The sequence below is a fragment of the Macrotis lagotis genome, chromosome 6 (assembly GCF_037893015.1).
Source record: "Macrotis lagotis isolate mMagLag1 chromosome 6, bilby.v1.9.chrom.fasta, whole genome shotgun sequence".
NCBI classification, from domain to species: Eukaryota; Metazoa; Chordata; class Mammalia; order Peramelemorphia; family Peramelidae; genus Macrotis; species Macrotis lagotis.
In genome coordinates, this window is record NC_133663.1 from 41,614,971 (window position 1) to 41,629,751 (window position 14,781).

The window sequence follows — 14,781 nt, forward strand, 5'->3', positions numbered from 1 at the left end:
CCATATCTTAGTTTCTTTTGTCTAAATGATTGACTATGCATATTTAAGCAAACTAGGATATTTCCCAGCTAGAAATGATACCCTGTTTCTTCATAATGGACTCTTAATGAAAAGTATGAGTGATATGTAAACTTTTACAACCATTTAGCCTTATTTATTAAAAGCTGATCCAAATCATTCTTCCATATCCTAATGGTTGAAGTTGTAGTAATAGTTTATTTTAATTTCGATCCTTTAATTGAAAGAGTTAACTGAAATCATCATTATTATTATTGGCTTCACAGCTGATTAAGATTTGTTCATAAGCAAAAGCTATGTTTTCTATCAGCATTGAGGTTGAAAAAGAATCTGGCTAAGTAATTTTTAAGATGTCTTTCACTTATTAATTTAAATTAAAATTTTTAATTTTAAGCCAATTACTATAAGAAAGCCTTAAGATGAGGCCTTTAGTTCTGGGTTCAAGGTTATAACTTTATATTAGTTGTCTTGATATGGGCCTGCAACTTAACTTCAAGTCTTAAATTGGGGTCTTAGATTAGGTGACAATATTTATGTTGTGTCCAGCTTTAAAAATCTTTGATTTTCAGAGCCCTGTAACAGTTTCTGGCATATATGTTTGTCTTCTGTTTTTTTAGAATATCATTTAGTAGTTAATCATAACTCTGATGTATCTGTAGTGCTTAGACAACTGCCCTTTTAAGGGGAGTGTCATTAGACTACTTAGGAAATTATTTTTTTCTCACATGGTATTTCAAGTGTGGTTGGATAATTCTTTATAATTTGTTTTTTCCCTTTTCTAGAGTGCTGATGCTGTAAAAAAGGCTAGAGGTTTCTTGGAATTTGTGGAGGATTTTATTCAGGTTCCTAGAAATCTAGTTGGTATGTAATACTACTGAATCTAAATTTATTAAAACGCATTTAAATAGATAATATGGTGACTTAATGTTGACTTAGATATGTGATGCTAGTTTTCTTCCATTTAGGCTGCTTAGGCTTTTGCTGATTACAGCTATACTTGTTCACATCTGTAGTGAGAATTTTATTTGTATCTAGTGAGAATTTGTATCTTGCTACTTTGTCCCTAATTCTTATCTACTCCTGTGAAAAAAGAAGCAGAATAAGTAATTTTGTATTATATTGTATATGAAGCACACAGAAGGCTATTTATTGAAATGAACTACTTCCTTCCTCCAGTACTCACCTTTATCCCTTCAGGGCCCATGTTAATCATATGCCTTTCTCAGAGTTGTAGGATCTCATTTTTGCTGAGCCCATATTAACACTTTGTTCCCCTAAAGGTGTAGAGCTTCATTTTTGTTTAGTATGTGAAAATAGATTTGTTCCCTTGTTTCACTTAGAAGGGGAGAGAATGAGTAGACTTGAAATGATAATATTTAAGAGGGATGTATAATGATGGGGGGGTATGACAGGGACGATACTGACTATTCTAACTCCCATTTGATACCATTTCTTTGAGGAACCTTTGGATTACATCTTTGGGTTAGAAGTTTGGGAAGACTATTGGATTTGAGGGAACACTAATTTTTTTTAGGGCCCAACACTGCTCCAATCTCTTTTCCCTTCAAAATTGTCTCTAGTTCTGCTTATTTGACTTGACACAACAGTGTATTGAAGTGTTTGAAATTTTAAAAAAAACTGATTTATGGCAGTGTTTTTTATAGGATTTTAAGTAGCACTTCTAATTTTAAATTTGGAATCTAAAGGATGAAATATGATTCTTACTACAGGCAACTGTTCCCTAAATCCTGAAGGCAGCAGTAGAAAGGGCATTGCATTGAATTTGAGTCAGAGAAACTGGCTACAGATCCTGGCTCTACCACATGACTTTGTGCAAAATATTTCACTTTGGAATTTCATTTCTTTCCCAGCAAAAGCTTGGGGGCCTAATTGTATGACCTGAGATTCTTCTAGTTTAAGAGCTATTATTCTATACCATCATTATAGCAAAATTCTTAGATATTGTACTTGATGGTATCATTTAAAAATACTAGAATATTTTGTTGATTTTTTTTTTTCTTTAAACTACCAAATATTTGGAACATTTAAATTCCATAATAGTGTGATTTTAACAACTTTTTGAAAAATTTTTTTTATTAAAAATGAACAGATAATTCTTGTTTATTGATAATACTATCTTTGATTGTCAATTATTTTAGGATTAAATTGGCTATTTGTTGATGTGATATTCATGACAAGCTGCTTTTGATAATGGACTTCCTTTTTGCAGTTCTTTAATTGTCATTTATTCAAACCTGTCAGCCTCAGTAACCTCACCTATATAGTGAGTTTTCCTAACGTGTTTTGCTGTTCTAAAATTCTGTATTACCCTTCCACAGTCTCTGACTAGGGTTTTCAGGATTGAAAAGTACCTGGGAGTTCATAAAAAATCAGGGAATTGGTGATGAAGGCAATCTCCTGCTTAGGTTGATTCAACAGCTTTTTTGAATGCCTGTCTTTTTTCTTTACTTTACTTTTTTTTTTTAAGTCTCTTCTCCCATTCAGCTTGGTTTGCTCTGTGTTGTTTGCATGATTTGGGGCAGGACAGGAGAATGGTACCAACAGCTCCTCTGGGTAGGGCAACCTTGAGATTGCCCCAAGCTGGTAGAAGAGACTTGACTATGGCATGCATGTAGCACCTTACTCATTTTTCTTTAAATTCAGAATATTCTTGGCTTTTCAGAGAGAGACAAAGGAGTGAGATAAGAAATGGATCTTTTACATTCTTGGCCATGATCACCCAGGAAAAAAGTCCCAACACTTTAGAAAGTCATAGCTCAAATCTGCTAGGTTGTTCATTTCCCAGTTTCCCCACATCCACTTCACCTCTCCACCCTGTGTTCCCCCAGCACTTATGCTCAATTTGTACTGCAGGTATGCTTCACTTTGTCAGTCTGCTCTGTGGAATTTATACCTATGGAAATGATCAATTAAGGTACACATTCAGTCTGTGGTGGGGCTGATTAAAACCTGCAGGTAGGTTCCTGCCACTGGCCCCAAGAATGGTGATTTGAGTTCACCTACTGCTGCTATAGCTCACATGGGAGAGGGGCGGGGGTATCAGAGACTTAGGGTTTGGGGAGAAAATGGACCTGGGAGACTGCAGAAGAGGGGCTTGCTTTCTCCTCAATCAATTGCCTGCATCTTGGAGCCAAGGACGGAATCCCTGGTAGGACTCCACGGAATTGGCAAAGAAAGGCTGCCATTGGATTAATCTGCTGATGTCCTCTGGGCGCACTTTGCCTCTGTCAGCATTTCTCCTCCTTGATTGGATGCTGGGCTGTGTTGCTGCTGCTGCTGCTGATCTCTCCTGGGTGGATGTAGCTGTACCTGTCTGGTGGGGATGAAGCTGGAGGAGGGACCTTTTCACTGCTTGGCTGCAGGCTGGCTTGGTGCTGCCACTGCCCTTGTTACCCTTGTGTGATGGGTCCGAACTTCCCTGCATGCCATCGCAAAAGATGGGGTTTTTACAACTTTTTTACCAAAAAGCAACAGAGGTTTAGTTTATATTGGAAAATTCTGAGGGAATTATGATTTATTCTTATAACTCTGGGGAAAGTAGAATGTGTCATGGAATTTGTATTCCAAAATGCTTTCCATTGATTTGTTAAACAAATCCCTTTTGGATTTGATTTGCTGGAGGGGTAGTATGGTGAACAGAACCCTGGTGATGGGAGTCCTGGCTTGAGTTCCATTCTTTCACCTAGGAGCTGTATGACTTGGAAAGTGTCCTTTAAACTCTCTGAGCCATATTTTTACGTTCTTTAAAGGAACCTACCCCACAGGGCTGTTGTGGGGAAAGTGCTGTGTGAAGTGTAAAGCCACCACAGTGAGTGCTCAATGAGAGGAGGCTAAGTGATGATCTTAGCAAAGGAATATGTTTGGTTAACTGTGAACAGTGCCCAGCACACAGTGGGTCCTTGACAGATGCCTGAACTAGAATTAAAAATGTGAAAAATTTCAGAAATACACATTATCTTTTTTTTTTGTATTTCAACACCAGCCAATGCATGAATAATGAAAAATATAACAGATTAATTATGCTTTCAAGTTCTCTGTGTTGCACTAAGTAGGGAAAAAAACTGCATTTGTTGAAATAGAATATTTAGATAAACATTTAGATGTACTGAGGGATATCTCCCTATTCACGAACAACAGACTTCTTTTTGAAGATTTGTGTTTTACTAAAACTCAGTAGTTCCCAGAATAATTTTCCAGTTTTATGGTCTTTGAAAAGCCTTTAATAAATTACTGGCATGGGTGGAGTCTTAATATCTTGAGAATAGAAATGTGATCATTTAAAAAATTTAAAGATTTAAAGATAATTTAGAATTTTTATTTGGACTTTAAAATGACCTCATTGCAATATTAAATTTAATTAGTAAATTATTTAATATGTGTTCAAAAGCATGAAAAACTATTCTGAGATGTTTTATTAGAAGTTCGTTCTTGATAATAGTAGTTTGAAAACTGAGCTGTTAAAGTCAGTAGTTTAAAGTATCCAGGATTATTTTTTCATAAAATTCCACCAATGTTGTGTCGATGTCATAAAGACATTTGTGTCATAATTTGCAGTAATTAGAGGGCCAAACTATAGTGTTAGGAAGACCTGGCTTCAAGTCCTGTTATTCACATCTTCAATATGTGTGCAAAACCATTTAGATTCTTAATTCCAGGAGTCCTTTTGGAAGATTTAGGATTTTAGCCACATCTTAGAAGTTTTATATATTGATGAAATCTTTTAAATTAAAAAATAAAGTGAATCTATATCCTTCAAATTACTAGTTGGAGTTGGGTATTGCTGGCCGCTTGCTGAGCTTCCAAGTATAATGTTTAAGCTTTATGAAAATATTAAGCCCATAGGAATTTTTATTTTAAATAGAAACGGAAGTCTACTCCAGACATGATTTAAAGGGAATGTCCATGTGGTCTCAAAACCAACTTCCATGTAATTAACTGTCTAAAGAGGAGGAATCTTTGGATTGCCTCTGAAGTATGGGTTAGTTTGAGTCATGAAATAAAAGCTAGTAATGAACAATTTATTCATGTTGCTGGTAAAAACTTAATTTAAATATTCTAATTTTAATTAGATATCATTGTTTTCTCATTAAAGGAAAAGTTATTGGAAAGAATGGCAAGGTGATTCAAGAGATTGTGGACAAATCTGGAGTAGTTAGGGTGAGAATTGAAGGAGATAATGAAAATAAACTACCAAGGGAAGATGTAAGTTGATTTTAATCTTTTCCTTTTTTGAAATTTTGCTTTCATGTGCTTTTCTTAATTGGTTTATAATTTTTAAAATTTTGGGGTGCACTGTCTTGTCTGGTTTATATGTGTTTTTCAATACATTTCCTATTCTAGGTCTCTTTTAAGGTTTATGCTGAACAGTGATTAAATTTGAACAAAGAGTAGAATATTAGGGAATCACCTGAAAATTTGGTGGTGTTTTAAGCTTGTAGATCTAAGTCTGTCGACTGACATAGACTTGATCTAAAGGATATTTTGTGAACCTGTAAATAAAAATTCTTTATTGGTAAACTTTGTGACTAAAGCTAAAGGCATTTATTTGCTTCTCTGAATCTCATTTGGAAATATTTTTTGCCCTATCTCAATTTGAAAATTGCTTTTTGCATGCCTTTTTTTCTTTCTTTTTTTAGTCTTTTTTTTTCTTCCTTCAGTTATATATATATTTTTTTTTTCCCCTAATGTCATCAACTTTGTTTTTCTGCTATCCTTTTCCTTGGAGATCTCCTGTTACTTCATCTCCCTTTTCTACCTAATTTATTGTCATAAGTTTTCACTTAATTCCATACCATCTACCCTATATATTCATTTGCATGTGACTCATTTTAAAAGCAACCTTATTCCCCAGACACCTCCCTGTCTCCCCCAGGTGCCTGCTGATCCCAGTCTTTTAGGGACTCTTGTTTAAAATTTACAATTTATCTTTGACTACTCTTTGTCCTTTAATCCCCCCTGAACACTGATAACCAAATCTACATTTATTCTTCTTTGGGAGTCAATCATACACATCCCAGGAATCCAGTGTAAGCCTTGCCGCTCTTCCTGCATCCTGTTTTTTTTGGGGGGGGGTTGGTTTTTTAGGTTTTTGCAAGGCAAATGGGGTTAAGTGGTTTGCCCAAGGCCACATAGCTAGGTAATTAGTAAGTGTCTGAGACCGGATTTGAACCCAGGTACTTCTGACTCCAGGGCCTGCGCTTTATCCACTGCACCCCCTAGCTGCCCCTGCATCCAGTTTTTAGACTTCTTTCTACAAGTCCTCCTTAGCTTGGTCATCTAGTCCCTCTTGACTACAACCTCAATCTGACTTACCCTCAAATTGGAGCTAAGTCAAATGGGCTCAGCTCAGCTCCTCCTGAATTGTGTCCTTTCCACTGTAACACTCACAGGTTTCCAGCTTCCTGCCAGCTGTCCTACTTTTTGTCCTTCAAGCACCAGCAGAGCCTCCTGCTTTATTTAGTGAGCCTCCTTCTTCCTTCTCCTAAAACTTTTTTCATTTGTTTTCCAATCAAGCAATAATATTCCTAGTGACTGCTTAAGTAAACTGCTTTGATTTATTATTTATGTATTTACCTGACCATATCTTATCTCCTCAACTAGATTATAAGCTCCCTGCAGGCATTGAGTATATTTTGTCCTTTATTACATTTAAAAGACAGCATGAAGTTCAGTGCCTCTCTCATATAGTCACTGCTCTATAAATAGTAATTGGCTACTGGTGAGTTAAATTGTTCAATGATTGCCTCTGTGATTCTCTTGAGATGAACAGTTATTTAGGCAACAATTTTAAAGTCCTTGGATTGTTAGGTTATAAACTGAAGATGACATTTTTTAAACAGGCCTATTAAAATATCCATAATGCTCTATAATTATGCCATTATTGGAGGATACTGCATCCTACAGTCTAGCCTTTCAGATTTGATTTAGTTACAATTAGATCAAAAGGTTCAGTAACCAAATGTTCACTTTACCATATTTATTTAACAAAAAAGTTCAGAGACAATTAAAATTCCAAAATGCTGAACTAACTCATCCTTTTTTATTTTGGCAAGGCAATGGGATTACGTGGTTTGCCCAAGGCCACACAGCTAGGTAATTAAGTGTCTGAGGTCAAATTTGAACTCAGGTCCTCCTGACTCCAGTGCTTCATCCACTGCGCCACCTAGCTGCCCCTTATCCTTTTTTTTTTTTTTTTTGGTTTGTTTTTGCTTTTTGCAAGGCAAATGGGGTTAAGTGGCTTGCCCAAGGCCACACAGCTAGGTAATTATTAAGTGTCTGAGACCAGATTTGAACCCAGGTACTCCTGACTCCAGGGCTGGTGTTTTATCCACTACGCCACCTAGCTGCCCCTATCCTCTTTTCTTAACTACCTGCCTTGTGTGTATGTATATTTAGAAGTATAAATTTGCATTATTGGGTCTACTAGGGTTTTTTTAATTGAAGAATAGTTAGAAAATACTCCATTCACTATATATTGTTTGCCATATTGTCTGTTATATATTGAGTTCAACCAGAATTTCATCCGTGATACACCATACAGTGCCTTAAAATAAAGAAAAGTTTTTAACAATTTACACTGGTCCAGGGTAAAGTACTCTATCTCACAGCAGTCAAGTTGATTGAGCACTTTCCATGGAGACTGAAAGAGATGGCTATTGGTTATGTGAATCATTGTTGTTGAAGGAATAGAAAAGAATTTTCCAATTTTTAAATTCAATTTGTAGATTCTGAGAAATTAATCAAATGGGAAAGCAAGAGGGTTGCTTTAAGGGGGAGAGAAACTAGTGTTCTTAACTCATAGGTTTTTAAGTAATTCATGGAGAGAGTAAGCATTTTATATGCTTTAAATTTTTTTTAGGTTTTTTTTTTTGGCAAGGCAGATGGGGTGAAGTGCCTTGTCCAAGGCCACACAGCTAGGTCATTATTAAGTGTCTTGAGACCGGATTTGAACCCAGGTACTCCTGACTCCAAGGCCAGTGCCACCTAGCCACCCCTGCTTTAAATTCTTTGCACTATTTTTAGTTTCTTTTTGTTGACAAGAGTTATATGAAAACAGGTTAATGTGTTTTTTAAATTTTATTTGAAAATTGCTAAATTCAACTTTACTTTGGAATTTTTATGATGATTCATTTTTTACCTTTCCACGAATTCCCTTCATCCTCTCTCTTTCCAGGGAATGGTCCCATTTGTATTTGTCGGCACTAAAGAAAGTATTGGAAATGTGCAAGTTCTTCTAGAATATCATATTGCTTACCTAAAGGTATGTATTCTAGATAGAAATCTCAGTTTTAATTTGCTGAGATCTCTTTCCTTTTTTTTTTTTTGACAGGTTGAGCTTTATCTATTAGATAGAAATTCAGCTGCTAATTAAGAGCTTGTTTTGAGAAGCCACTACCAACTTTATTTCTTGGCAGTAATTGTACATGATTTGGAATAGTATTTTATTCTTATTTCTAATCTTGTTTTGGTAATAAGCATTTTCTGTGGAGTAACTCTGAGTCACTTGAAGTTATTGTGGCTTGTGTCCTCAATCTTAATTTATTCTCCTGGTTTGGTTACAGGGGAAATCTAGGCCTGTTAAACTGAGAGAACTAAGGGAAAGGATCGTCTTAGTTTCTGTTTTCTAGTCTTTGTATTAACTAACAACATATCCTCTGCTTTTCTCTACACGATGGAAAGAGAATTAAAAATAATATATTCATTTAATATCAAAAATATATAGATGCTTCTGAGAAGTTTAACATAAACTGAGTATTTGTGTGCTCTCATAACAGTTTTTTAAAAATTCTTAGTAATTGATCCAATCCATTATAAGCATGGATAAGATCTAATTTTTGTGATGACTGAAGTCACTATTGTGCTACAGGTTCTCTTAGGATGGGGCAGAATGAAATAACTATGCTGGCTCTGAGAAAGATGACTCATAAGGCTCCATCTTTTTATTACAGGAAGTAGAACAGCTAAGAATGGAGAGACTTCAAATTGACGAGCAGCTCCGGCAGATCGGTATGGGTTTCAGACCCTCTTCCACCAGAGGGCCTGAAAAAGAGAAAGGCTATGCCACTGATGAAAGTACCGTTTCTTCTGTACAAGGTTCTAGGTCTTATAGTGGAAGAGGCAGAGGTCGTCGGGGCCCTAATTATACGTCTGGTTATGGTAAAAACAATGATTCGTATTTATTGATGTAACGCAGTTTTGTTTTTTGGAATAGATGTATGGTCTGTCTATGTTGCCCATTTTTGAAACTTAAATCTTTCAGTATTTGGCAGGAAATCCCATTTGTCTTCTAATTTTCATAGGTAATTATTTGCCAGTTGATATTAAAAATAGAATATGAACAACTTGACTGAATGGATAGTTCAGTACATTGAGTAATAATGAGTAAAGGGCTATTGAAGAAATGAAGACTCTACATAACAGGATTTTTATGAGATAGCCATGACTGGATTAATTGTTTGTGTAGGCATTCTATAGACTGAATTGAAGTGCATGTTATTGTATGATGGGCTTACTTTATCTGTTACTGCTGGAACTATGGACAGCTGTATGTGAAGCATATAAAATCACTGACCTACATCCACTTGGGGCCTTGTGCCTGGAGCTTCTGTGGATTCCATTCAGGAGAGCTTTTGGGGGATTTGACTGGTGATTCTTGTTTGTTGCTCATTCTGATCATTATTGATTTCACTGATCTCCTTCCTTTCTTTCTCCTTTGTTATGTTAACCTCATCTACATTTGAGGGAATAGGCTAGGTAATGGAATGGCATTGCCAGCTAGTGTTCTTCTGTTTTGCATGAATTGCTTGCTAACTGACTAGTCACACTAGATGCAGACCCTTCCTTCATTCCCTTTCTGCTTAGGAGTCAATTATCTTCCATTTACCACCAAATTCTCCTTTGTGGGAGATACTTGAAGGGTCTATCTAGAAGGCTGGGAAAGAGTATTGTTAAAATCGATGTAAAAGTAATTTAGCTCATTGTTACCTTTTTAGTTTATTTTAGAAATTTTAAAGATTTATAGCACACATACATATTTCAGGTGCATTTGAGGTGTTGAGAGAAAGAAATAATGCAAAATAGTTGAGATTAAGAGAAAATTCAAACTACATATAAAGGAAAATGAGCTGTAAAAGAAATAGAATAAAGCTTAGGCATCTTAGATTACTGTATTTAGACCCTGAATTAGTTTTATCATTTTCCTAGTCACTGTGACAAAAAAGAACTCTTAATTTTTGTAGCTGTTTTCCACTAAGATAAAAGGAACTGTATATCTAACAGAAATTTTCCCTGTAAATTTTTTCAACTAATAGACATAGGATAGCAAAGGAAAATATTTTTACTTTGCTTTCACCAAAAAATTCAGAAATTTTTTTCCATTGGACAGTACTTTTATTAGCCATCTGTTCAAGTGTGGTGGCAAAATTTGTTGTCACACATATGCCTTGACTTCCTCTTCCGTGGACCCTCCCCCTCCAAAGTTAATGTTATTTGAAAAATTGTGAACCAGGCCTTTACATTATAATGATGAAGTATTTATTATTTTGACTTAAAAGATATATTAATGTAATGAATCTCTTTGGACTATTTTCCATGTCATGATATGTTGATCTATGGTGGAACACTTTAGTATATTAACCATTTTAAACCTGAGGCATAAATTGAAAAATAAAAGACATTAAGTTACATTATGATTGGGGTGTTCTTTTCCCCACTTTTACAAGTAGATGCTTTTCTTATCTCCCCAATCACTCATTTCTTGACCTTGGAATTATTTTTGAAACCTAAAAGATGTTCAAAGTGAGCCCCAGTCTCAGTCACTGATCACTTGAGTTGGGACTTGGATCTCTCACTGGACTATTGAGCCTTGGTCTCAAGTTTCTCCCCTCCTTACAACCTATACAGATTGGCCAAAGGGCTTTACTGAAAGCCCTCAGCCGACCACAACACTTCTAACATACCTGTAGATTCCATGAAAACCTGAATCAAATTAAAATATAATTTTAGAAATATTTTACGAAATAGTGTTCATAAGTGAACAAGTAATCTGCTGAGATCCTTAGGTGTAGTTTAGTGACTTCTTTGTGGGTGGCTAATAATAAATAACACTCCTCTCTGATTCCTACCTGCCTTTTCACCCACCATCTTTATCCCAGTTAAATGGCCTGCTTTTGACATTCCTTGTATCCAAGGAACCAGTCCTCCATGTTAATGCTTAGATGCCTGTGGTCTTCCTTGCCATCCCCATGGGCGTTAAATGTACTGCCATCCAACTTTTACCTGTTCAGATTCTCAAGTAGCCTTCAAGGATTACATTAAGTGCTGGTTTTTTTCCACTCATTATTATATAGACTTGTGTTTCTTTCTCTCTCTCTCTCTCTCTCTCTCTCTCTCTCTCTCTCTCTCTCTCTCTCTCTCTCTCTCTCTCCTCCCCCCCCCTTCTCTCTCATAAACTCACACTTACATACACATATGTTGGTCATCATCTTTTAGAGCAGGGCTGTACAAAATGTGAGACATAGTGTGATTTTTTTTTTTTAAAGACCCCCCTGGTTTACTAAATACTTAGTAAACAAAGCCACAAAGCTGTCATTGAAATGGCAAATCAAAATATATTGTATGTTGTTTTCAATAAAAACTTTTAAAGTAAGGTTGGGCAGCCTTGTATTAGATTATCAAATTGAACTGGAATATGGAAAAAAGATTAAAGCAGTAAAAAGAAGCATATAATTGGGGAAACCACTACAGCCAAAAGTTTTTTGGATTCTTCAGTAGGTGGCACCCTTAATCTGAGCCACTTCAGGAATAGGTCAGAGCCTGGTTGTGACTGGTTCTTCCTTTAGAATTGAGTTTAGTCTAAAAAATTTGTTAATAAGTATGCTTATTATAGGGCACACATTTTTATGCTATATTACTGTTGGAAGGATAAAAAAAGTTCTGGTAGGTTGTCTGGTTTTTTTTCCCAGAAATTTTAAAATATGGACAAGTGAACATCATACATAAAACTTACTTTCAAAAAAGTATTATTGGTTTTCTGACTTATTATGGTGGCATTTTTTGGACTACTGTGAAAGAATTATCTGTTAATCATTCTTTTGCTGTTTCTTGTGGCTTCCTGCTTGTATTTTGAAATCATAATTTTAATAGAAAACAAAATATTTGAACATTGTCTAAATAGGGATGGGGAATTGGGAGAACTATTAAGTAAATGTAAAGCTTATGTTTTGTGGCATACTTTTTTTTCAAAGCACATTTGAGACTGCTATATACCATACTATATAACCGTTCCATGATCATATGTGTCCTCTTGTCTTCCTATTTTCTTTCATGAGAAGAGGAACCCTGTTCACTTTCCATGGTGTCAGATTTTGATCATAATTATATTGAAGTTTTTTTCATTTGTTTATATAATTGGTGGTCTTAAATTCAGTTTTGTGATAGTACCTACTTTGTAAGTTCATATGAAATCTCAAAGATTTTATAGTTTTGATTTTTAACATGTAACTGAAAGGTGTTAGTTTAAATGATATAATTTACAACTAATAATTCATAACTTTAATCAGGGAAGTATATGTAGTATATGAAGTAGTCCTTCCTTTTTTATAATCTTGGATAATAGGTTTTTTTCAGAGTTAATTGATGCAAAGATCAATTTTTTCCTTATCCTAGCTGAGAAAAAGATTTTCAAAAATAGGTAGTCAGATGTTTTAAACATAAGTTGATTCATATTAAGTTTGGAGGCAGGCACAGTTTTTCCCACTTAGTTTTAAAAACAGGAGGAATTTGAATTGGCAATAGAGAATTATACAATGATGAGGATCAAAGAATTTTAAGTGTAAGTTAAAGCTATGGGACTGTGCACTTAGCTTAGTTGGTTAAATGAAGTTAAAGTCTGTTTTGACTTCCTCTCAGCTTATATTTCTGTCTCAGACTTTATTTTTCTCGTATACTTAATCTCTACCATCCTCCATTGAAACCAACTTTCTTTGATAAACACTGTTTCCTCTTTCTGACCAGCTTTTTCTCTTTCCTACCTGTGACTTTAAGACTTTTCTGAGAATTTTGAGGGTAATTCACTGTTGTGGGTGTATATGTCCCTTATACTCTACCACAAGTGGACCTTTTGGTTTAGGAGGTTTTTTTCCCTGAATACCTTTCAAGACTGGGTAGATTTCCCCTCTGCCTCCATGTGGGGTTGTCTGAAAGCAGTGTGGATGGAGCAAAGAAATAACTTCATTCAAATACATTCAAGGCTCCTTGTTTATGCTGGTTTTCTTAATGTTGGGAACCCTCCAAACACCCTCTTCAAGTTGCATTTCCTTTTGTTATCTTTGCTAACCACATAGCTGGTTATGTAGCTGTTTACTTCACAGTTGAGAATCAGGAATATTTGGGAACCTAGATGTCAATATGTAGCCTTTCCAGAGAGATGTAAAAATCAGTATCTTCATTTGAATATCATCTCCCAGGTTTTTCTTTGAGTGTTTAGAACTTACCTTCACTCTGTGTGTCATTATTGACTTGTAGTTATGTTCTAGTTTGGGGGCTAGTTTTAGAATTTTGTTAACAAAGGGGAGGTGGCAAAGGACTTAACTTGAGTCTTTACTAAAACTATTAAATTAAACCTTTTGTATAATGCATAATTGAGAGTAGTTGCTAAGCAACTTCATTATTTATGTTCTTTTTTTTTGAGTGGCTGGAGGGGCTATGGATTATTCAAAGAAAATGCCTGAAAGATATATGCAGTTCATAGAGATTCTCACTAACCCTTTGTGTACTGTGGCCCATTTTAAGTAGTTTTTGTAGGACTTTGCAGTTTGGCGCATCAACAGTTTTGAGGATGCATAAGGGATTCATGCCATCTGGCCTATTTTAGGGGACAGGTTTTCTAGCCTTAAAAAATCAAATTGTTAAGAACAATACATTTAAGTAATAACTTTCTATCTGTATTCAGTATGTCCTTTAGGACTGGTGGAGAGTAATAGTAATAGACTGGGGGGGGCAGAAATGATTAAGTGTGAACTGTGAAGAATGGGAAAGATTTGGAGGCACAAGAGAACAAAGTATTTTTTGAGGAAAAGGTCTGGCAAAAAAAGAATTTCCTTTAGAAAAATATTAATATTTTAACAAATTGTATGATTACAGTGTCATTTTTATACTTCCACTTCTAAACTTTACTGATTTTGGTAGTTTTCATAAATCTAAAGAGCCTTTGAGAGAAAATTGGATTTGTTCTACCAGGTTTCTGTAGTTCCATTCAACTGTACTAGACTTATGTACTATATTTGCATGATTCAGATCTTGTGTTTACTGTTATGAAAGTCATAGAAAGTGTCAGCTTCAGCTTAGTGTTTCCAGAGTTTGTATCCATTTATAAACTTAAATTATTAAAGTTTCCAACACTACATCTTTGTGAACATCCCGGTCTATCAATAAAATTCTCATATTTTATGTTCTAGTCATGTGACACTTTGTGGCCAAGAAAAGTAAAGTTTTCAGATTTGCTGATCTTGGCATCTTTTTAAAATGTTATTTATTTAAGGCAGTGGAGTTGAGTGACTTCCCAAGGTCACACATCTAGATAATTAGTAAGTGCTGAGGTCAAATTTGAACTCGTCTTCCTGATTCCAGGGCTGGTGCTTTAACTACTAAGCCACCCAGCCACTGCCCTGATGATGGATGGCATCTTACTTTGGCATCGTTTCAGGCTGTTACCGTATGATGTTGGACAGTTAACTTCATTAT

The 14,781-nt window shown here is 35.4% G+C and overlaps 1 protein-coding gene across 6 annotated transcripts in view; it reads left to right on the forward strand.

Annotated features, from left to right (window-relative positions):
* Positions 1-14,781, forward strand: part of FXR1 (FMR1 autosomal homolog 1) — a 65,312-nt gene that overhangs the window by 41,669 nt on the left and 8,862 nt on the right. For 3 of the 6 annotated variants that reach the window (XM_074190998.1, XM_074190999.1, XM_074191003.1), the window contains exons 9-12: positions 801-879; positions 5,132-5,241; positions 8,213-8,299; positions 8,988-9,195. In XM_074190998.1, the coding sequence (XP_074047099.1) occupies positions 801-879; positions 5,132-5,241; positions 8,213-8,299; positions 8,988-9,195 (484 nt within the window). The remainder of the gene's footprint in view (positions 1-800; positions 880-5,131; positions 5,242-8,212; positions 8,300-8,987; positions 9,196-14,781) is intronic. The other 3 variants (XM_074191000.1, XM_074191002.1, XM_074191001.1) reach the window with 2 other exon arrangements.